Below are 23,318 nucleotides of genomic sequence, written 5' to 3'. Positions count from 1 at the left end.
AACAAAATACGCTGTATAAAATAATGCAATTCTAGATAATGAGGATATATCCTTAGCAGAATACTAGATTGTAAATGGTGATTTAACCATTCAAAGATGGCTGCCAAACGCGAATGAATTTGTGTGCCTCTTTTATGTCTATTATTTTAACATGTGATGTTTTGAATGTTAACTTTATTTAAACCCAAAAAATGGCTCAGTTAGCGAGCACTGACGAAGGCGGCAACGCCGAAACGCGTTTGCTTGTTAACTGTGTGTGTACGCAGGAAATAAACTTAAAAGCGGAGATCGAGAAACTGGGCTGGAGTGTCCTCATTTGCGGAGCAGTTTCACAGATGGGAACTGTGTGTTGATAATATATTACGCGCCCCACCGCGCGTTGAGGAGGCACCCGGAGTGAAGCGGAGCGGCAGGAGGTGGATTGGAGTTACGGATATATATATATATATATAGATATATATATGTATATCTATATATAGATATATATATATATCTATATATAGATATATAGATATATATTTGTGTGTGTGTATGTCTCTATGAAGCTATGCATGTATAGATGGGTCATTATTTCCACATGAAGAGCTTTTTTAGTTTGGCTAATGACTTTTGTGCTATTCAACAAATCTTTATAAAACTTTCCAACACACCCATCTACATCAGTGCCTTCCTATAAAGTTGCGGCGTGATACGTCAGTTGGGGGCCAAGAAAAATTTGGGGTCCCAAAATGTTTATTTCCCACTTTAATTCAAATAGAAAACATTTAAAGCACCTACCAAAAGAAACGCTGAACAGAATTACACCAAAATTGGCAGAAGGTTAGAACATTATGCAGAAGCGTGCTTTTTGTGATTTCGTATAAATCATTTCAGCCGTTTTCGATAAATTTGCATTTGAATAAGTGCTTGAGTGGTCATGAAGGGGTTAAAAGAATTGTTGCATTTGGATTGTTTGTGCATAGATATACTCTGATTGGGCAATTTAAAGGGAACCGGTCAATCCTGACTGGCTGGCCACAACCTGACCAATATGTTGTGGCAGCCGCTTGAGAACTCAAGGACATGATCCCTGTAACCTGCAAAAAATGTAGGGGGCAGGTTGAACCTATCCTGGTCCTAAGAGGCATGTGGCAGATTTTCAAAGGGCCCCACTTGATTGACTGGCCACAAAAGGAGCACATATAACGGGTGATGAAACATTTTTATCCCAATATAAATCATTTGTTGGTGGTACCATGCACATTTCAGGAATTGTGGTGTTTTTAAAAGTGGTTTTACCCTGTGAAAAATGTTGATCCTCTGCTGTGATTTGATAAACAATGAGAGAAACTGTTGTCTCATTATTATCTCATTGAGGTGGAAAGTGCTCCACTCCAGATGCTAAAATGAGAGCACAGTTTATACAAGTTCACACTACCTTCCTTCGTCATGTAAGAATACAGTCTGATTTTCTGAGTAAAACATAGACTTCCAACAGAGGTTGCTACCCGTCACTTGATTCCCCAGTTTTCTACTGCAGCCACAGACGCATTTCCTACCAGTTCTGAAATGCATTCCTCATTCGTTTCAGTTCAACATTCTGAAATGCAGAGTGAGACATACTTCCTGCAGCAGTCTATCAGTTAATTCCCTAGTAATCAACTATAGTTTTCCATAGTATCCTAATGAACAACTAAAGTGCAACCTCTGTATTTATGACAAAAGTGTAGCATACCTGAAGCTATCCTAATGGAATCAAAACTGTAAAACGTAAGGCATTTTCTTTAAAAATTACCATATTAAGGGGCTACTGTTTGTTGTTGAAATCATGGCTAGTACTGTAGAAAGCTAAACTGAGGACACATTTTCTAGAAGTTGTTAACTAGCGTGTGTGTGTGTGTGTGTGTGTGTGTGTGTTTCACTGTAAAAAACAAAGTCTAAAGTGACATTATAGTTAGTTATGCTAATCAGATCTTAGCTCAGGTTTTTTTTTTTAACTCTAGAAATTCACTGAAAAAGCCAAAAGTTAAAGTGAAGTTATATTTATGTGTTAAGGTAAAAATTGAGGCAAAAAAATTCTATGGAATGAACTATTACGAGCCCACTTGTCATGCACTGCATATGATATAACACATTACATCACTTGTTAAATGACATCTTTGAAGACATCGCTCATGCCATTGCAGATGACATCAATCCCCGGCCATTGTAATTAACGTTAAATGGTAATAACAGTAAGTTAATTTGGAATGCTGGGCTCTTCAAAAAAGGTTTCCCATCAGGGACCCTGCAGGCAGGAATGTCACAGACCCCCTGCTGGAAAAGTTGCTTTGAAGTAGACAATCGGGAGTACGAAAAATGTTTTTAACTTAATGCAGTTAGTGTTATGATAAATACATTTCCAAGCCTCTCAAAGCACTTTGAAAAAGAACTGTGCTTTTTAGGGTGTTTGTCTGTCCATGAAGCAGCAGATCAGCTCCAATTCTGCTACGTGTGCAAGAAAAATAATATTCCCACATTTGGCTTTCTGTGTAGGACTTTCACCCACTTTTAGTTGCCACTGCTGCCCATGAGCTTTCCAGCTCCCCCAACCTGCCCATAGAAACTAATTATTGCCATCTGTTGTATCCCAATAGCTGCAGTAAATAAAGCATTTATTTCACTTTGGAAGTTTTGCTGTATCTCACAAGCCACAGCGAGCAACCTCTCACCAGCTTCTCGGAGACAATTATTTCATCCAGGGTAGGACGGGGACAGAAAATCGACCCAGAAACCAAAATAAATGTGTCTCCTGTTAGGGAACTCTATAGCTAAAAAAAAGTGGCTTATGTATGGAAGTCAGTACAGTTTTGAACTTGTAAGGACATCCTGCATGGGTATTTTGCAAGTTTGGTAGACTGCATGTATTTGTGCTTGCTGCTGGCAACGTTAATGGCAATGGGAATTCAACAGTAAATAATCGGCCCACCCACTCCTAAAATGCTGGCCCACATACTTACCTGTCAGACTAGCCCATCGGACACTGCCTGATTGCCTTATAGGCCAGTCGACCCTGATAGCAGCAGTTCAGCTTTTCAGTTGGGGCTGGGCATAGGGATGGGGTGGACTGCACTCACAGACCTAACATGGACATAGAGACTGCTGGTTCACAGTGCTCCTCCATGTGAAACAATGTGGCCCAGACAGTGGTATAGCTTCAGGAGGAGAAGGTGTTTGTGGTGTGAACCCCACTAAATAAATTAAGTCTTTGATTGTAAGTTTGGTGTGGTGCCTGAGTCAAGTCTGCTATGAGTATGTTGGTGTTTCTCGTGTTTGTCATCATTCGGATTTCACTTGCAGGTTTGAACTTGTTCATTTTTTTTATCTGGACCTAAATATAAATATATATAGTTACCAGTTTACCAAAAAAGTAGCAAATCTGCTCCCATAGAAGTTCTATGTAATCGATGTAAGTTTTCTACTTTTTAGAATTTACAAACCTCAGCAGTTGTAGTCTTGGAGAGCTGCACCAGTCTCATATTTCCAGCCATACTACTTTCAATCAAAGACCCAAAAGGTGATGAAACAAACGTTTGCACATAGGCACTGGCAATCCCTTGGGGGGGGGGGGGGGGGGGGGGGGTAGCATTTTTATCTATTATTTTTAGTCTACTCTGACACTCCAGGCAGAGGGTCTTATGTAGGGTTTTTTAGACAGAGTAAAGGCAGACATGGTAGTGAAGGATTTTATGCCCTTCCACCCTGCCTTTATTCTACCTAATACATTTAAAGGTGTCCGCCAGCACTGCAGACATCTCTATACATTGGCCGGAACCGCCGCCATGGAGACTCCTGTCAGTGTACAAAAGGTTGACTAATGGCTCCATCAAACATGACCACTGACTATCACATTTCTCCAAAGCTTTTTATTTTTCAAAAACAAATACCCAAGGAGGGAATTTGTTTTTGAAATATAAAAAATACTAATGACCTCCACTCCATGGGAGTTTTTTCACCTGGCAGTGACGGACAGTATGACAGTAAATAGAAAAAAGTTTCAAACTGTTCACTCTAAATGGGACAGATGGTCTGATGGCTTATTCGAAATTCGGTAGGCAGACCTTGAGTATGGCAGATAGGTACTCCATGGCCTTTGTAACAGAGTACCTGTCTGCCAAATGCAAATCAGTACTGACCCTGCACCTCATGAGAACAGTTCTCCCGAACCTTGCACATCTCACTTGTTCACTCTGCGCCCCACTGCTTTTTAGGTTTCGCCTAAGTGAAAGCCTGCGCACTGCGCAGGCTTTTCACGAAGGTGAAAACCTGATGAGAATAATATGTGGCTTTGGAATACGCCCTCTGTTCCATTGGCTAGCTCCATAAATGGAGGCTAGCCATTGGAAAAGAGATCTGTCCGTCATAGCTGGACCAGATTCGTGGGCGTTCCCGCGATTTCTTCCCTCTGCATCGTCATCGCGGCCGTGGGCGGGGTTTATTTTTTGTTGTTGTCCAGGTTTGTTTTGGCCATTCCGCGGCCGACCGCCAACGGAGGAAGTCCAGGTCCAGGTGAGTTCTTTCCGTGTGCCCGTTCGTTCCCGCACCCCCCTCCCGCTGTCCGTTCCCGCCCCCCCTCCCGCTGTCCGTTCCCGCCCCCCCTCCCGCTGTCCGTTCCCGCCCCCCTCCCGCTGTCCGTGTGCTTGTTTATTATATATGCTCGGCGGAAGGGTTGGATCATAGCCTCTTTGGGATGCGGCCGGACTCGAGTATGCGGGCAGCAGCCTCAGGTAAGCCGACACCTACAAGGGAAAGCGTCCGAACCAACTGGGTAGTTCCTGGCTTTTTGTGAGAAGTGGAATGAAACTGCGCAAAGGGCGGGACTTTTTGTCGGGTGCAACTGTAATCGGCGTCTGCACGTGTGTTGAATATAGGGAACCGACCCTGCCCTCACACCCACTGTGTGTGAATGACAGCGGGCAATGGCTTCAGCTTAGATGCTTGTCCCGCACAGCCCTCAGGTTGCTTTGCCTAGTCAACTTTTTCACAAGCCGCTTGGCGCATATCAAACACGTAACTTCCGGCCTGACTGAATGTAAACAAAGACACATTAACAATTACGCCTGGAACATTTAACCGACCCACTCTAAAAACCAGAGAAAAGAAGGCTTTCTAGTAAGGCCTCAGATAGTATTCCTCTTCACCTAGTCCTATACCTTTGAACCGTCCGCGGGTCAAGGGAATCGTCCGATAAGTCGGCGCCGCCCTGTGCTCTTCCTGAAAACGCCCATGGGTTGCCGGCGGATGTTTCGGGAGCCTCTCCCAACTGCCAGCATCCGGCAATTGCTAGACTGCGCCTCTCGCCTAGACCAGAAACGGGTTATCCTCTTCCCGTCAGACAACTTGAGCTGTGTCTAAAAACTCAACACTGACCCGTTATCCTTACTTGCATACAGGTCAACGTATCGTCATTTGGAAGGCGTCCCTCTTCATTGATATTCCCTTTCCTAATGTGCCATCAGTATACTTTCAATAGTGCCACGCTCTTTTCACATTTGCATCACCTTTCAAAAGTGGTTCAGCCCACGTTCGATTTAACATGCTTGCTCTGCTAAAGCATTAGACTTCACTCATTTACAGTAGGTTGACAGCTATGCAGGGGGTTAACTCTCACGTTCCACAACCTACTTTAATAAGGCAACAGTCCTTGAATATTGTTCCTATGAACGTTAGTTTAAATCTACAAAAATGCTGCACACTACATTGCGCTACACATTACCATGTTATAATATGCCTTCAGCCGAAAGGTATGGACAAGTTGTGATTCTCCCACTGCCGGGACAGTCAACCAAACATTTCAGATGTCTCACCTATTAAGGCACTTGAGTTCGCACGAAGCCTGTATCAACCTCCTTATTAAAGGAGAGTGTGATACCAAATCATATATGTTGTCAAGGTAGATTAGAGTTTAACCCAGTAGAAGTTGAAAACTAGCATAAATATCTATGCTCCACTTTTAAGACCCTGTCCTAAATTAATGATCACCTGGAATGTCGATTTGGAGAATGTGCTTGACCTCCTCAGAACCAACAAGCCAAAACGTTGTACAAAAAGGAGGTCAACAGTAAACTTCATCCAATGAAAAAAAGTTGCAGAATCAAAATGGAGGCCAGAGGAGCTAACATTGGCACATCTACTCCTTACTCACAAACAATCTTTTTCACCCTTGGCCATTACCAGTTTGTTTAGTCCAAAAATGGGAAATCCTAAATTTCCTATGTTTGTTTGTAAAACTTTATTTCAGTCAATTTGACCATAAAAACATCACATTTATATTAAAACAAATTAAAAAAATATATACAGTCATCCTTTGGCAGTGTGTACTAAACACACAGTGTAATCTATATTGCAATCAATCCAGAAATCACGATCTGCATTTAGTTACGTTTGCAATGCATAATTCAATTTGCAATATTGGGATATAATTCCGCTCTATCTCTATCTCTCAGATCAACTATTCAAGCAAAATATGTGTTTGTAAAAAGTGCTTGTATCGGGCAATAAGGATATTATTAGCATCATCACTGGTAACATTAAAGTGCTTGTGCAATATATAATAAGCTATTTACAATTCTACTTCTTAGTAGTCCTACTCGCCAAAGTAATGTACACCATGATGATAATTTATTATTAAAATAATGCTAAAATACACATTAAATTCATATAAAATTCCTTCAGTTAAAAAAGGATGTACACCAATTTAATTGCCATCTTTGGGAGGCATTTTTAGGAAAACTCTAAGGGTACACCACATAGAAAATAAGAAGCCTGCCACTGAAAAAGCTATAGGGAGACTAGCATCATATTTCAGTAGCATAAAAGCCTCTGAACATTGCCTAGTTCCCAAATTTCTGCATATCTGGACCAGCCACCCTTTTCTTGATTTCTTATAGCCAGTATAGGGAAAAAAAACACGTGGTATTCAGATTCTTTTGTGCCATTGCAGGCCGGACAACCCAATGTTTGTAGGCCCACCCATTTATTCGCAAAACCACGTAGTGGCAATACCCAGTGCCTAAATTGCAAGTAGAGCTTCCTTGCAGCAGCCGGCTTGATGTCATTAAGTGCCGGCTTTAGTATGCATTTCTTTTTAATTTTCATGAAGGTTACAGTAAGTTTTCCTATTGAGTGGTTCCCCTGTAGTTGGGCCAGCTTATATTCCCAGTAGCAAGCCTTTAACTCTTTCCTTGACACTGTGGGGCATGTCATTTCTGGATTTTCCCACAGATTACCCCTTCCCATAAGCGTAAGGTGTTCCTGCCATAGGTGAGCCGTGGTAGTCGCCTCGCCCCAGGTATATTCATCACCTCTTAGTTTTTCCCTGTACTCAAACAATTCTGGAGTAACCCACAAGCGTCTCCAGAATAAAAGGGGTCTCAGAGACACTTCTTCCTCAATTGCCCTGACCCCCAGATCTAATCGTAGCGGTATAAGTCTGGTACTACGGGGGAGACCAAACAATGGTCTAACAAAAGAGTTTTCCATTTGTGTTAGGCTATCAATGCGACCGTGGCCACACGTTTCTGCTCCATATAGAGCAGCACCTCTAACTTGAACTGTGTATATTTCTAATACTGGGCCCACCGGATTATGGCTGAAGTTTCAGAACACCTTGGAAAAGCCCCCTGTTGTTTGCGCTAATTTCAGGGTGTTTTTGTTCATTTGTGCCCCCAGTCCATTTTTTCAGTGATTGTAATGCCGAGATAATCAAAGACCGATACCCTCACTAGGGGTCTGACGTCTAAACATGGGTTTGGTCGGGTACATTTGACTGAGTTAAATACCATACATTTTGTTTTTTGCAGGTTAATCTCAAGCCCCTTTTCCTTACAGAAGGCATCACATTTATCTAGGACCCTCTGTATACCCATTGGAGATTTGGAGAATAGCAACGTATCGTTGGCAAACATCAATGCCGGGATATTGCATACTGCCATCTTTGGTGCATCTAAATCCTTCTCAGTATTTACAAAGTCTCTAACCCGTTTATAAAAAGACAAAAAAGGTTTGGGGCAAGAACGCAACCCTGGCGTACTCATCTACCTACAGGGATGGGTGTGGTAAGTTCCCAGTGTTTACCAAATCTTATTTGCGCGTAGTTTCCTTCGTGTAACCGCCTCATGATTTGACACAAATATAATGGGACCCCCATCTCTAGCAGGACTGCCCACAACTTCTCGCTTGGGACCAGATCAAATGCAGATTTCAAATCTAAAAAATTAGACCGAGGCTGCCACACTCTGTACACACGGTCGTCCAGTGTAATAATTGTAGCCTCAAGATCTGGTCCAATGTAGACATTTTTTCTCTAAACCCTGCTTGGAACGGACTAAGAACTTTGTTCCTCCATCCAACTCTGCAAGCGGTAGAGCAACACATGTGCAAACCTTTTTGGGCTAATGTCAATAAGGCTTATGTGTCTATAATTTGTGGGTAACATCTGGCATCCCTTTTTAGGTTTTGCCTAAGTGAAAGCCTGCGCACTGCGCAGGCTTTTCACGCAGGTGAAAACCTAATGAGAATAATATGTGGCTTTGGAATACGCCCTCTGTTCCATTGGCTAGCTCCATAAATGGAGGCTAGCCATTGGAACAGAGATCTGTCCGTCATGGCCGGACCAGATTCGTGGGCGTTCCCGCAATTTCTTCCCTCTGCATCGTCATCGCGGCCGTGGGCGAGGTTTATTTTTTGTTGTTGTCCAAGTTTGTTTTGGCCATTCCGCGGCCGACCGCCAACGGAGGATGTCCAGGTCCAGGTGAGTTCTTTCCGTGTGCCCGTTTGTTCCCGCACCCCCCCGCCCCCGCTGTCCGTCTTCCCGTTCCTGCCCACCCCTCCCGCTGTTCGTGTCCCCGTTCCCGCCCCCGCTGTCCGTGTGCTTGTTTATTATATGGAATTACAGACTTCACAGCGCTTTGAAGATTATAAAGCGCCGCCGTCCTCACATGACTTACAGAACGAGGACTTACGTCATGCAGAACTTTCAGTCTTAAGACCTCACAGTGCTTTTGCAGACAATATACACATAATACAGCACCGTTTGCACTCAAGGCGCTTTACAGACAGGTTGCACACTATATCGCGCCTCTGTCCTCGGAACACTTTAGAGACCGCTTTCCGTGTGTCCGTTCGTTCCCGCACCCCCCTCCCGCTGTCCGTCTTCCCGTTCCTGCCCCCCCCGCTGTCCGTCTTCCCGTTCTTGCCCCCCCTCCCGCTGTTCGTGTCCCCGTTCCCGCCCCCCTCCCGCTGTCCGTGTGCTTGTTTATTATATGGAATTACAGACTTCACAGCGCTTTGAAGATTATATAGCGCCGCTGTCCTCACATGACTTACAGAAAGATGACTTACATCATGCAGCACTTTCAGTCTTAAGACCTTACAGTGCTTTTGCAGACAAGATACACATAATACAGCACCGTTTGCACTCAAGGCGCTTTACAGACAGGTTGCACACTATATCGCGCCTCTGTCCTCGGAACACTTTAGAGACCGCTAACAGAGTACAGCACTGTCTAACCTCGTACCTCACGGTGCTTTATAATTATAAACATATTAAGCACATCAGTCCTTGCAGCGCTTTACAGACATGCTCCACATACAGCACCGTTTGCCCTCAAACCTCAATGTGCTTTATAGACAGGTTGCATACTCTATAGCGCCTCTGTCCTCAGAAGGCTTTGCAGACTGCTTACACAGAGGACACCACTGTCTAGCCTCGTACTTCACGGTGCTTTGCAAACATATTACCCAATACATCAGCCTTCTTAGCGCTTCCGAACACATCATACCTCAAACCGAACTTACTGTCCTCAGATCTCAGTGTTTTACAGACATGCGCACTTTGTTCTTAGACTTCAAAGCGCTTTACAGGCAGGTTAAACTGTATACTGCATCTCTGTCTTCGGGACACTTTACAGACAGCTTTACAGAACAGTTACAAGGTACACATACCCTTATATCTTCAGACTTCAGGCCGTTTTATGGACGGATTGTTCACATGGGCGTTGCTACCTTTGGTGCAGCAGGTGCTGTGGCACCTGGGCCGAGAGCCATAAAGGGCCTTTTGAACCCTGATACTGTCTGTTTACTACCACAGCAGTAGTCAAAGGAGCAGTTTCCTTTCTTGCAGCATGTGCCCACGACGTCTTTGCTACGAGACTTTGTTACTCAGTAGACGTTGTACAGGTTACTTACTATCCCTTGAATGCACCGCGAGACTTCGTGTTACATATGCATTGAAAGTTCTCTTTCCCGCCCAACGGTGGCCCTGATGGACAAAAGGTTGCGCGCAGGTTCTGTGTTTAAGTACTATGCGCAGGCAAAAATCTTTTACAAGGGTCTCGATGCCACAAAAGAGCCTCCTTGTGAACTGTACCCTGGGGAAAGCATTTAGTAGAAGAGACAATGAGGCCGCTGCCTGCTCCTGCTGACGCCTGCAGCTCGCGCAGGCAGAATGTGAGCTGTCAACTTGACAGCTAAGCTTCCACGTTGCAGATGGCCACTGCCTGCTCTACTACAACACGCACTGCAATGCTGACATGCAATTAGGCACTTTTGTGCATTGGAGATTGTTCTGCGTTCGCAAATGCAAAGAATTTATGTGCACCAGGACCCACATTTCTGGGTCCACCGCCCGTCCTGTCCCCTCCCAACCACAGGCTTCACTAGCCCCATATGGGCGCCCATTTTAGCATACCCACAGGGCCCCCACACCTGAATCTGTGTTTTGGCTCGGTGAAAAGTGAAACCCAAGCGTGAAGACAGTGGCATAGGTCGGTCACAGGCCAGCTGCCAGAAATTAGATAGTGTCTTGGGAGAAACCCTAGTACAAGGCTGCAGGCTACTGGGGGCTTTGCCCTCTGCTCACCATTGAAGGGCAGAGGGCATACTGGGAGGCAGCTTCCACAATCTGTCCCCTTTCAGACATGGGTCCTAGAATCCTTCCCTTGAACTGCTCATCTCTCCGGGTCACCACTGGCCATCCTTATGAAGCACCAATCAGCCATGGGCATGAATGGTGACAGGAGGATTGGGCGGCCTTTAGTATGGTTTAAAGAGTTGGCCATGAGCATCCACAGTTGGATGTGGCCAGGTGTCTGATGACTTCAGTGGCCACCTGCATCAACTACAGAAATCGGTGTGAGTCCAAGGTCACGGGGTCTGCAAGAGCCACACATTCTTCCTCCTTTCATGAGTCATAAAATGAATACAGTGTAATTAGGTGACAATATACAAGTATTTATTATCGGTCACTATTACCAAAATACCCCCAAAGTGGATGAATACTTTACATATCTGGCTGTTCATGGACAGCATAAGGTTCTACACATTCTGTGATATCTTTGAAACAGTTCCTTTCAAAAGCTGGTAGCAAATTATAGACTACAAAAGTTACAATACTAAACTAATGTATATTGTTTTTCTTTGTCTACTAATCGGTCCGATCGGTGTAATTGTTTTTAGATGGATTTGTAGTGTACTGACAGAAATTTAATATTTTGTATTGTATGATGACACCTCTATTGTTTCAATAAAAACATTTCTGAACTTAAAAAAAAAAAGACTAAACTAATGTCAAGGGATCCCTTACTTGTATCAGCTAAAACTGAATCTACACTGCCCTAGTCTGCTGCAGCATTTACCACCTATTCACTGCCCTATGAGGCTGCACCTCTAAGTGGAAGGAACAAAGCAACCAGCCTGGGCATGAGAGGGTTCATCTTATTGCAGCAAGGCAACTTTTTGTCCATCTCTAGACCAGTATCTAAAACTTGCTAGAAAAGTGTTTGAATAAGGCCTGTGAGCATACAGGGCTCACCATTTGAAATTCGAGTGTAGGTCACACTTAGACCTGAGAATTAATGCTTTGAATCAGGCCTTGTTGTTTAGGTCCAATGTACAACTAAGACCAGAATAAAACACAGCCACTCCTAGAGAAATCTTCGCGAATAAAGCCCTCTATTTCTTCTGTCCGATCACCTCCCTCCTCACATGCAGTTTTTTCCCCCTAGAACACACCAAAGACCTGTTATTGATAACCCGGTAATTTTACCCTAAGAACAGGTGGTGTCTTTAGGCCAATGCGCCCGGACATCTGATCAGTGAACCATGTGTTTGTGAATGTGGACTCGGAGGACAAAGAACCAGTCTCAAGTGATAGATGTGCCTCCTGGTTGAGCCGGCACAGATACCAACCAGGCCTTTGTGCTGAGAATAGTCCTGCCTGTAGGGATATCTGGAATTTAAAAAAAGACCTTTGCATATTATGGGTCTGTGGGACTGCGGAGGAGTCAGTGGAATATAATGTTTTGGCGTTTCAAAAGACCTCTCCGGGATAAACTAAAATAAGCCAGTCTGTCTTTTCTTGTTAAAAGGGGTAGAGAAGGGCAGCAGGGCAGGTGATTGATTTGTAAGGGAGTTTAGTGGAAAACGATTAAACATTAAGACCATAAAAAGTGACTTTAAAGAGAGGATATTGTGCCAATTGGGTAGAGAGGCAGAAATGACGTCACTACAAGCTGTCTCACAATAGGACAATTGCACGTTTCTGAAATGTGTGGGAGTTAAGAATGGATTAGTCTGACCAGGGACAAGGGGTTTTTACTTTTTCTCAAGAGGCTCAGGAACCACAGAGAAGGGGGAAACAGCCCAGGGCCTGCAAACTGCTTTGTTGCTTACAGTGTATTTAGTGACGGGGGTGAGGATGTAACTTGGGAGTCCCATGGCACGTCACTGTTAAAGGAACATGTTTACAATTCAAAGATGTGCTGGTGGGTCTTTGCTCTATGTTCTCCAAAGTTGGGCCTCTTTAGCACCTGACGCCCGAGCTCCCTCCTTTTCGCAGGTGGAGGGCCAGCCGTGCGGCTGCAAGTGGCGGGACGGTGGTGGGGACAAAGGCAGAAACAGCCCGATTCTCCCCACATAAATCGAGAAGCGGGAGCTCCACGAGGCAGGTGTCCCTCTTCAGTTTCTCTCATACTCGACGCAGCAGGGAACGAGTGACCCGCCCCCTCCGGTCTGGGGCACACCTCGCGGCGGCTTTCCTGTCTCGTGCTACCGCACTCCTGTCGACAGGCTTCTGTTTCACCCAAGGCCCTGCAGAGAGATACGCGCTTTATGTCCCTGTTTCTTTTGCTGACCTTTTGACCTGGCTGGTCACGATCTGGAGTCAGAGGCCTCAGGCTCAGGATGAAAGAGCAGGCTGCAGAGGTCAACGCCCTTGCAGGGCACTTCCATCTGCAGCCACTGTAAAGGGGTCTAGCTGTGAGGGTTCGGGAGTGGGTGAACATCAGGGCTCGAGTCGGGGTACCACGCAGGTGGACGGCGTCCCCCACTTATTTTACCGGGAGCTTGATAACTGGAGCAAATGGAGGCACACATTCACTCTTTTTGTTTTTTTGCTAGCTTTCGACATGAAACAGTAATTTTTTCAGGCCAAGAGTACTGTATCCAAGTCACATTACAGGATACGGACAGGTTATGTGAGTTGCATTTAGATTTATTGTATTTTAATTTACTTTATGTAGATATGCTGACACGCCGGTTAGGTAAGGCCACTCTGAGCCTTCATCTGTTTGCTACTGAAAACTCGGAGATGCATTATGTCCTATTAGCCCCAACAAGGTATCCATTTATGGATTTTTTTAAAGACCTATTGCCTATTTCTGTCTCTCTTTGAAATACTTAAACTGAGTAACCCAAAATCCTACTTTAGTAGAACTGTGAGTATAAAGAACATTTAAAGGTGTTGGAGGAAGAGCTGAGGTTTTGTAAGAAAAGGACAACATTCCTGAAGCTTCATTCTCCTTCATATTTACTGCTTGTGATGAAACCTAGAAGGTGCCTTCGTTGAGAATGGTTGGTGACTTACCTTCGCTAAACTTCTCTAAAGATCAAGGAGTCATTATCTGAATTGTCTGATATTTTGAAACCTAGCCCACCACTACCCCCCCAAAAAACAACTGGCCATATTTATCTAATAATTATGCCCGTTGAAATTACACACACAGCATGCAATAGGTTAATGAGAAGTTTCTGCTGAGTGTGTGTATGGCTCTGGGTGTGTGTGTGGCTCTGGGTGTGTGTGTGGCTCTGGGTGTGTGTGTGGCTCTGGGTGTGTGTGTGTGTGGCTCTGGGTGTGTGTGTGTGGCTCTGGGTGTGTGTGTGGCTCTGGGTGTGTGTGTGTGTGTGTGTGTGTGTGGCTCTGGGTGTGTGTGTGTGTGTGGTAGTAATTGCTGTCTGCTGAGCTCGTCCGTAGGGTACAATAGGTCTCACATTTGCGAGAGATTAAGCTATTGGCAATGTAAATGACAATGCCATTTATTTATCTGTTTTCAAAACCAACACATAAATACAAATGTTGCCATTTACAATGCCAATAGCTCTAACTTTTCCAAAGGCGAAACCGTTGCATTGTAAATGCTTGTTTTAAGTTGGGATGTTTGAAATTCACCCACCGCGAATCTCACTGACCAAGCTGCGCCCCTCTTCCCAGAGAGCTCAGCTCACCACCTCACCCCCTTTAGGTCCATGATTTGCTTAGGCTGGCCTAGCAACTGAGACAGGTCCAATTATCCAAACGTCTGATCTGTCACTGTCTGCTCTGGCCAGTCTGTGTTTACATTGCTCTTAGTTTCTCCAGTAACTGTATAAAACAGCCTCTCACATCTATGTTATCCCTCTCTGGTAACAGGCAGAGGGTGGCAGGCCTAAAAAAACTAGGGGATGGGCTGCAAAATCGGTAGGAATCACTAATAAGTAATAGCCTACCTCTTAAATCAATTGGAATTGTTATGTATGACTTTATCAATCACTTCCAATCACCTGCTTTGCTCCCTCCGCCTCTGAGGTCTTCATCCTCACATACATTTCCGGCTATTTTCTTTTCTCCTCTTCTGGTTATTCTCTCCTCACCTTCATCATCTTGGGTTCTGTAATGTGTCCCACTCATAACAACGAGATCTTTTTCAGTCTAGCATTGTGAGTCGTGATTTGCATTTTTGCCAGTAATGATGTTGTCTTTCAGGAGTCCTTGGCTTCGGGCGGTTTCTTTGCTCGCGTATTGCTTTGTGATATTTTTGTTAATATCTTTGCACCTATTTATGTACTAACAAATAGTTAAAAGCACCTATTTATGTACTAACAAATAGTTAAAAGCTTATGTTTGTTGCATCAAGATTCTGCTGACTCTGCTGTGTCCTTGTTTGTGCAGCTCCAGCACTGAAGAATGGCTGAAAGGAGTCATGTATGCAGAGGGTCAAAACCTGGCAAGATATCTGATGGAAGCGCCTGCCAACCATCTAACGCCTACAAAATTTGGAGAGGTGGTTGAAGAAAGGCTCCGGGCAGTTAACAGCAATGTAAAAGTTCACATAAGGTAGGTTTCAGTTGTTTCCGTTAGTTGTTGACTTGCTTAAGGAGTGAATAGGATTTAAAAGACATGGAATAAAGTAAATTGCATGTCACTGAGGTGGTGTGTGAATCTTCCGTGACTTGTGTAATGTTGAGACAATGTATGCCAGGACTCTTGTGGTTCTGGGCAGACTCCGAGGAAGTACGCAACTGTTTGGGAGATGTTAAGGTGTGGTTATTAACGGTTATGACGTTATCAAAGAGCAAAGTGAGATTGTATGCTGACGAATTAAACATTCAATCCAGAGCTCCGTGTGTGGCTTATTGATTTGCATGCCCCTGGGCTGCGCAGGACGCTACAACTTGCATTGCGCCATAACAAATACATTATCCCGCATACTGCATGTGGCCTCTTGTTTAATCCTTATCCATACATCATTTCCTGCTCCCATTGATGCAAAGTATATATGTACATTAAGAGTATGAATTTTGCATTGTGAATATAAAAAGTGCAGTCTTCAATTGGTGCCAAACTAATATAATGAATTCAATGTAAGGTGCATTCAAAATTATTAGTAATATGCAGACTGACTCCTGCTCTCCTGTGTTCAACTCCAGCTGGTCGCTAATGTAATATCCTTCAATAAATAACCCCTCATCTAATGTGTGTTGTGCGCTGCGAACGCTAGGTCAGATTCGAAACAAGCATTTGCAATGCAATAGGTCTCACATTTGTGAAAGTTAAAGCTATTTACGTTGTAAATGATAATGTTTTTTACTTTTTTTGTGTGCAGTGGAGTGATTATTTTGTATGTGTCTTGAGTAGATTCTGTACTAGATAAAACGTGACAGAATGAGTTGAGTATAATTTAATTTGTTGACTGTATTTTCAAAGTGCCAGCCTGGGCGCTGGTAAGGATGCAAAGGTGTCTGTGAGCGAATCAACCTCATTTTTACGAGCGATGTTCAAGAGAGGGCGAATAAAGTTATGAGCAGTGTTTGGCAAAATAATGATTTTTGGTTCTAACAAAGCGAGCAGCTAACCAGGTGGTGCTAATGGTTGCTATGTCTACATTTGTTTATATGTTAAAATATTAAAATAGGTTCTGAAGAATAAAACAAGCATTTGCAATGCAATCGACCTCGTCTTTGGAACCTTATATGTATTTAGCAATGCAGCACATTAGCCTGCGTGCTGAAACATCTACTGTTGTTTAACATGGAGGAATAGTAAGCACCAAATTGCGTGACACACCAGGTAGTATTTTTGTTTTTTAAAACCTAAATAAAAGGCATTGTCAATTACAATGCCAATAGCTTAAACTCACGTAAATGCGAGACCTATTGCATTGCAATTGCTTGTTAAAACGTCATCACTGGCAAGACGGGTCCCACTTAAAGCCCTGTATACATGACATTTATTGTGTAATGTAACTGTTTACATGCATAGTGATAAAGTGACGTGATCAGTCAAGCCCCCTTTCATACCACTTGTACAGAGGCGGGCTCACCATCGGCCGGCCATCACGAGGCCGCTGGCGGCCAAATTACGGCCATATATGGCATTGCTTTATTGGCTAATACTGGAAGAGCATTGTCCCCAGACTTGGCATCATAAACTCATGTAAATTCCGCGGCCTCCGTCCCTGGGCCCGCCGGAAGATGTCTGCTGTGTTACACACAACGCTAGCTGAGGCCTAAAAATCCACGCATGTGCCATTTGATAGAACATCTTGCAGTTAGGCGAGGGGGGGTAGCTTCCATTGGTGCAGCAGGTGCTGTGGCACCAGGCCCAGAGACCAGAGTGGCCCTTTAGCCCAGATTATTGCTGAATGTAATAGTTTAAACAGGGGCCCATTTCCTTCCTTGCGCTAGGGCCCATGACACACTGGCCATGCCACTGAGTAACGCAACAAAATAGTAGAGAAAAACAAGTAGTAGGATTGTAGACTGGTGAATCCCCCCCGCCCCCAACCAACTCCCCCCCGGAGCATCCCGCCTGGCAAAGGCATTCCTAGATCTGTTATGCAAAATGTTATCATTATGGGGGCGTGGCCAAGGAAGCCAGCATGGCGGACGCAGCCTAAACATGCTCCGTCCTGCCGACAGCAGATCCGAGAATTATCCTGTCCCTCTCCCGCCCAACACTCACCCAGTGGGGCGCCCTAGCCGTGAAAGCAAGCGGCGAGCCTGGCAAGCGATTTTGGGGCGCGGCGGCGCTTGGAGGACTGCTACACAAGTCCCGGGCGGAGAGGCCTACACCGCGCCCCGCAGCCAGGACCTCGAGTTTCGTGAGCCCCAGCGGCGGCGGCAGAAGAGCGCCAGATCACAGAGGCGGGCGGCGCTGGAGCCGACTGGTCCCGTGCGGCGCCCCGGAGGCGCTTCCGGGGGCTTCCTGACCCCGTCGTGCGTGGCCTGGTGACAGGGGCCGCGGTCATCTGCTGAGCCTGAGGACGCATACCGCAGTGAGGCCTGCCCAGCGATCTGAAGCCGGGGACTGGAGTTGTGGCGATCTTTCCGACGGACTATCGAGGCGGCATTCCTGGATGGTACCTGGCCTGTTGGGGCGAAGGTGAGGAGGTGTGCCCCCCGCGGAGTGCTGCATGGGCCCAGGTGGTGCGGAGGCTGGTCGGGGCTGGTGCTGGAAGGCTCGGCGGCCACTTCGGGCCGTGGAGGGGTAGTGGGCAGAGGCGGAACGTCTGTGGGCCTGCATCGTGTACAGGGCTTGACCGGGGGCCACATAGAGACGAATTACTGTGGTACGGTACGCACCGAGTCCTGGGGGTCACTCGCCCTGCTTTCAGTTGGCCCTGAGCCGAGGAGACTTGCCCACCGAAAGTCGTGTGGTGGACGGGGGCCCACGTCGCGGAGCGCTTGGCCAGCTGAGGGGCCCAGGCTGAAGGGTCCCAGAGCAACGAGGAGCAGTGGGGTGTGAACACCGGGCCGCGGACGGTACTGGACGATCCCTGGGGTGGACTCCGAGTTGGCGAGGCACCGGTGAACGTCGCTGGGTGGCGACCTGTGTGGCACTGTGGGTGGCTACAGCAGCGGACACGAGAGGCAAAGCGAGCTGGTGAGAAGCCAGAAGCGGCATTGGAAGGGTACCTGACGGGTCCGCTGGGCCTTGCGACTGAGTGAGGTATTGGTGAAGGGCCCCCGACAGTACTATAACAAGGACTGGGAGACACGGTCAGCGGATCCAGGAGTGGGATCTCCAGTCGCAATCAAATATGACTAGAGGCGGGAGCGCTGGGGGGCCTTGAAACAGGGCACCATAGACAAGTTCACGGGCCCAAGTGGGGGCTCCGGGGCCCCGGGAAACCAGCAGCCGCCGCGGCCAGACAATGCGGCCCTCATGGCAGCCATTACGCAATCTAGGGATATGCTAGATGCGAAGATCGGGGCAGTTGGGGCGGACGTAACACTGCTGCGCCAGGGCCTGCGGAATGCCGTGGCCCGTATAACAGAGGCGGAGACCAGAATAACAGGAGTGGAGGACGATGTGGCGACCTTGAAGAAGAAGGTGGCCAGCATGGAGGGGACTCAGAGGAGCCTGGCACTCCGGGTGGAAGACGAGGAAGGACGGGCTCGGCGGAATAACCTGCGGTTTGTTGGTTTTCCGGAGGGCTGCGAGAAGGGCAACATGGAGGCATTCCTAACTTGGTGGCTGGAGGGGTGGCCTCCGCCGGACTCCCTCTCACGCTGTTTTGTGGTTGAGCGTACACATAGAGCGCTTATCAAGAAGCCGCCTGTCGGCGCTCGCCCCAGACCAGTGATTGCCAAATTGCTAAACTACCTTAACCGGGACACTATCCTACGACAAGCGCAAGCAAAGGAGCCTCTGATGTTCGACAACCAGACAATCCTGATATTCCCAGACTACACTAGGCTGGTGCAGCAACAGCGGTAGTCCTTTACAGCCGCCAAGGCACGCCTGCGTGACCTTAAGATCTCCTACGCCTTGCTCTATCCGGCTCGCCTGCGAGTAGAATTTCAATCCCGTACCCTATTCTTCACCACTCCGGAAGAGGTGTTCACTTGGACAGATGAAACGGTCAGAATCAGGGTACACACTCCACCGGGTCGAGACTCTGACTCATCCTCCACAACGGCGCCGCCGCGGACCCCCAGACGATCACGGAATAGGAGCAACTGGAGAGCCCGACCTAAAAAGCAGTCTCCTTCCAAGGAGGCTGTAGCGGAAACTGTTGATGCTTCCAATACTCAGGTGTCGGATCAGTGAAGGATTGATATATACTGATAAACTTTAGGCGCACGGATCCATATGCGAACTATGAGCAACCCCGAGACTTCAGACTGAGGTTTGAAGAAGACTTGAGACTCAATGCTAGTGGTGCTTTGAGGATTATGGGTTGTCAGTTATGGGATGTGTGGGGGTGGGGGGGGACAGCAGGGAGGGCGGACTCACTCCCTAAGCTCAGAGGAGTTCATTCCTCAGAGGGGGTAGGTTTAGGATTGGGTGGGTATTTCATGGGGATCTATTGGGATAGAGGGTCTCCGGCCTCCCGTTGGGGGTCGGCGATAACCTATGCCGCGACAGGTACTTAAACGTTTCTGAGGTATGGGGGGGGGGGGAGGCGGAGGAGTTGAGGGGGAGTTGGGTGTGGGGGGTGGCATGGGACCTAGAGTGTGGAGGTTGGTAAGTGGGGGAGGGGGGATGGGAGTTGGGGGGGTGGGGGAGACAGAGTTGTTTGGCACAATGTCGTTGAGATCTTCAAATTTGCTGTGTACATGCCCACTGCGCCCGCTGCGGGGCCCTGTGATATGTCTGCGATTAGATGGCGGTTGAGAGTATTGGACTGCAGGCTCCTAAGGCCTCTGTGCGTGTGTTGAGCTGGAATGTGTGGGGGATGCTGGATAAAATTAAGAGCGGCGCAGTTCTCAGATTGGCGAAAAGGGAGAGAGCAGACATTCTCTTGCTACAGGAGACGCATCTGCTGGGCAACAAAATGCTTAGCCTGCAGAGATACGGCTACGATCAGGTTTACCACGCTGGGTTTGTGAGGGGGTCTCGAGGAGTGGCCATTTTGCTCCACCGTAGACTGTCCTACGTTCACTCGACACAGTGGGTTGACCCACAGAGCCGCTATGTGTTCATTAAGGGAATGATTGGTGCTTGGAAGTGTGTACGCCCTGCCCCCGCTGCAGTGGTCACTAGTGGAGAAGCTGTTTACAGTGTGGGCGGAGATTCCGGAGGGACTGGCTGTGATTGGGGGCAATTGGAGCGATGTTATGCATAGCCGCCTGGATAGATGTAGACCCGGAGATGGCCAACTAGCAGACACGCCCACTAAACTAAGCAATATGGTGCAGGGAATGGGATGGGTAGACACATGGCGGTACTTACACGCCCATAGACGGGAGTATAGCTATGTCTCAGCGGTCCATAAATCGTTTTCTAGACTCAACTACATATTTGTCCCCACAACGGTGATTGGGAGAGTTGATTCTGCGGTTATCCTACCACGGGGACTGTCTGATCACTATCCAGTCGCTGTTGACATCACCCTAGACAGGGCGAGACAGCCGTTTCGATGGCGCCTCTCAGTGTGGAGCCTACAGCAGGAAGACTATCAAACTTGTATGGGGGAGGCCATAGCCCATTACTGGGAAGATAACCTAGGCTCGGTGACGGATGTAGCGACGCTCTGGGAAGCCCTAAAGCCCACGCTCCGTGGAGTAGACCTTGCCTGGTGTGCGGCGGCTCGTAAGAAACGCAAGGAAGAGCTGGTGAAGGCCGCAGCGGCGGTTGAACTGTTGGAGACGCGATGCGGAGTGACTGGGGACGGTAGGGAGGTGGGGCAGCTACTCTTGGCTCAGCAGTCTTATGCGTCCCTGCTGCTCGACGAGGCCCGACAACTGTGGTTGGCAACACGGAGTAGAATCTATCAATGGGGCGACAAGTCGAGCACGATGCTGCATAGACTCTGCCAAGCCTCTTTACGGGCACCGGTGCTGCCGGCTCTTAGAGATGACACTGGGGCCCCGATCTCGTCTCCAAGGGAGCTGGCGGACAGTTTTGGTTTTGGTACTATGCAGCCCAATATGCCCCGTGGGAGTGTCTATCGGCGCCAGACATAGATAAATTTATCGCAGATCTCCCGCCACGCGCACTCCCTGAAGAGGTGCGGGAGCGTCTTGAGCTTCCATTGTCGGCGGAGGAACTGGGTACGGCCCTAGGGGAACTTAACCCCAGCAAGGCTCCCGGACCTAACGGGTTCCCGAGCGAGTTCTTCAAGAAATACAATCTCCAATTAGGGCTACACTATAAGAACGCCTTAGAGGCGGCGAGGGAGCATGGCCTCCTGCCGCCCGATTGGAGACATGCAAAGATTGTCGTATTTTGCAAGCCCGGTCGGCCTCCAGACAGACACAAGTCGTATCGCCCGATCTCCCTTCTAAATATTGAGGCCAAGATCTTGGTCAAGGCTCTCGCGAACCGGCTCCTCCCTTATATAACAGATCTGATCCATCCGGACCAGGCCGGGTTCATGCCCCGCAGGGCAACAAGACATAACATCAGGTGCGCGCATGTAGCGGTTGAGGCGATTGGGGGTATCCGGGCCCAGGCGGCACTGCTTCTGGCTGACATAGACAGGGCCTTCGATTCCCTGAGCTGGGTTTACCTCTTTGCACTCCTCTCACACCTTAACCTTGGGCCAAGATTCATGTCTTACCTAAAGCTATTATATACAGATTTGACGGCCTCAGTGAGAGTGGCCGGGGCCACGTCTGCGGCCTTCTCCATACAGTGGGGCACTCGACAGGGATGCTCCCTCTCGCCGTACCTGTTCGCTCTTGCCATGGAGCCACTGGCGGCATGGGTCTGAATGGACGCACAATTACGGGGCCTTGAATGGGAGGCTGGTCCGCCGGACAGAATTGCGTTGTATGCGGACGATGTCCTGTTTTTCCTTACAGACCTGAATAGGTCGGGACCTCGAGTCCTGGAGATAATGAGAGTATTCGGCGAAGTATCGGGACTGTACCTAAACCCGTGCAAATCTACTCTGTGGGTGCTGGGGGATCCTGAAGGGATTGGCTCATGGACCTTGTCACTACAGATAGCCCCTGGGGGTCTCATGTATTTGGTCGTCTTTTTGACGACATCACCCGCTATTTCTTGGGAACGTAACATAGTTCCGGTTTGGGACCGAGTTCGGATGGACATGAAATCTTGGTCTCGCATGCCCCTCAATATCTATGGCAGATCGGCTATCTTTAAGATGGTTGCTCTTCCACGCCTGTTATACCAACTACAGAACCATCCATGCTCGATCCCGCCACAATGGTTCCGACAAGTCAACTCGGCTCTGGGCCAGTTTCTGTGGTCAGGGGGGGGCGTGAGAGTGGCCTTATGCACCTGCTTTTTGTCCACGTACTGCGGAGGGTTTGCAACGTCCGATATTCTGTCTTATTACCAAGCATCCCACCTCCTTATCCTGAATGAATGGTGGTATGGAGATAGAGGAGACCCGGCATATGCCCTTGAGTGATACCTCATGGAACCGAACACGCTGCACACCATTTTATACTCTGCACGGCTGAGGAAAGGGCTGCCCAGGGCTACTCAAGTGGTCTTCCAGATTTGGAGGCAGGCGCTGCGCCGCATGGGATGGTGGGGTGGGCTGACGGAGGAGACCCCGCTCTGGCAAAATGGTCGACTGCCGGCACTGGCGGCGCTGGAGGGCTTCCGGGGTTGGGACGCTATAGGTATTTCCACATTGGGTCACGTTCTGAAGGGTACGATACTCAAATCCTTTCAAGAACTCAGCGAGGAGTTCCACATGCCCCGAACGCAGTTTTTCAAGTATTTGCAGTTCCGTCATGCAATTACACCTGCCCTGGAGGGCCTGGACTCCATACCGAAGTTTAGCCCGATAAAGGCAAAAATGTTTATGGGAGACCTAGAAGACCAGAAAATATCCCGCATT

The 23,318-nt window shown here is 47.6% G+C and overlaps 1 protein-coding gene across 1 annotated transcript in view; it reads left to right on the top strand.

The window, feature by feature from the left end:
* LAP3 (leucine aminopeptidase 3) overlaps positions 1–23,318 on the top strand; it is a 332,922-nt gene that overhangs the window by 135,390 nt on the left and 174,214 nt on the right. The window contains exon 6 of the mRNA XM_086964054.1: positions 15,224–15,388. Coding sequence (XP_086820180.1) covers positions 15,224–15,388 — 165 coding nt within the window. The remainder of the gene's footprint in view (positions 1–15,223; positions 15,389–23,318) is intronic.

Source organism: Lissotriton vulgaris, chromosome 3_2 (genome assembly GCF_964263255.1).
Source record: "Lissotriton vulgaris chromosome 3_2, aLisVul1.2, whole genome shotgun sequence".
NCBI classification, from domain to species: Eukaryota; Metazoa; Chordata; class Amphibia; order Caudata; family Salamandridae; genus Lissotriton; species Lissotriton vulgaris.
The sequence above is the reverse complement of the archived record's forward strand: the minus strand, read 5'-3'. Positions and strand labels throughout refer to the sequence as shown.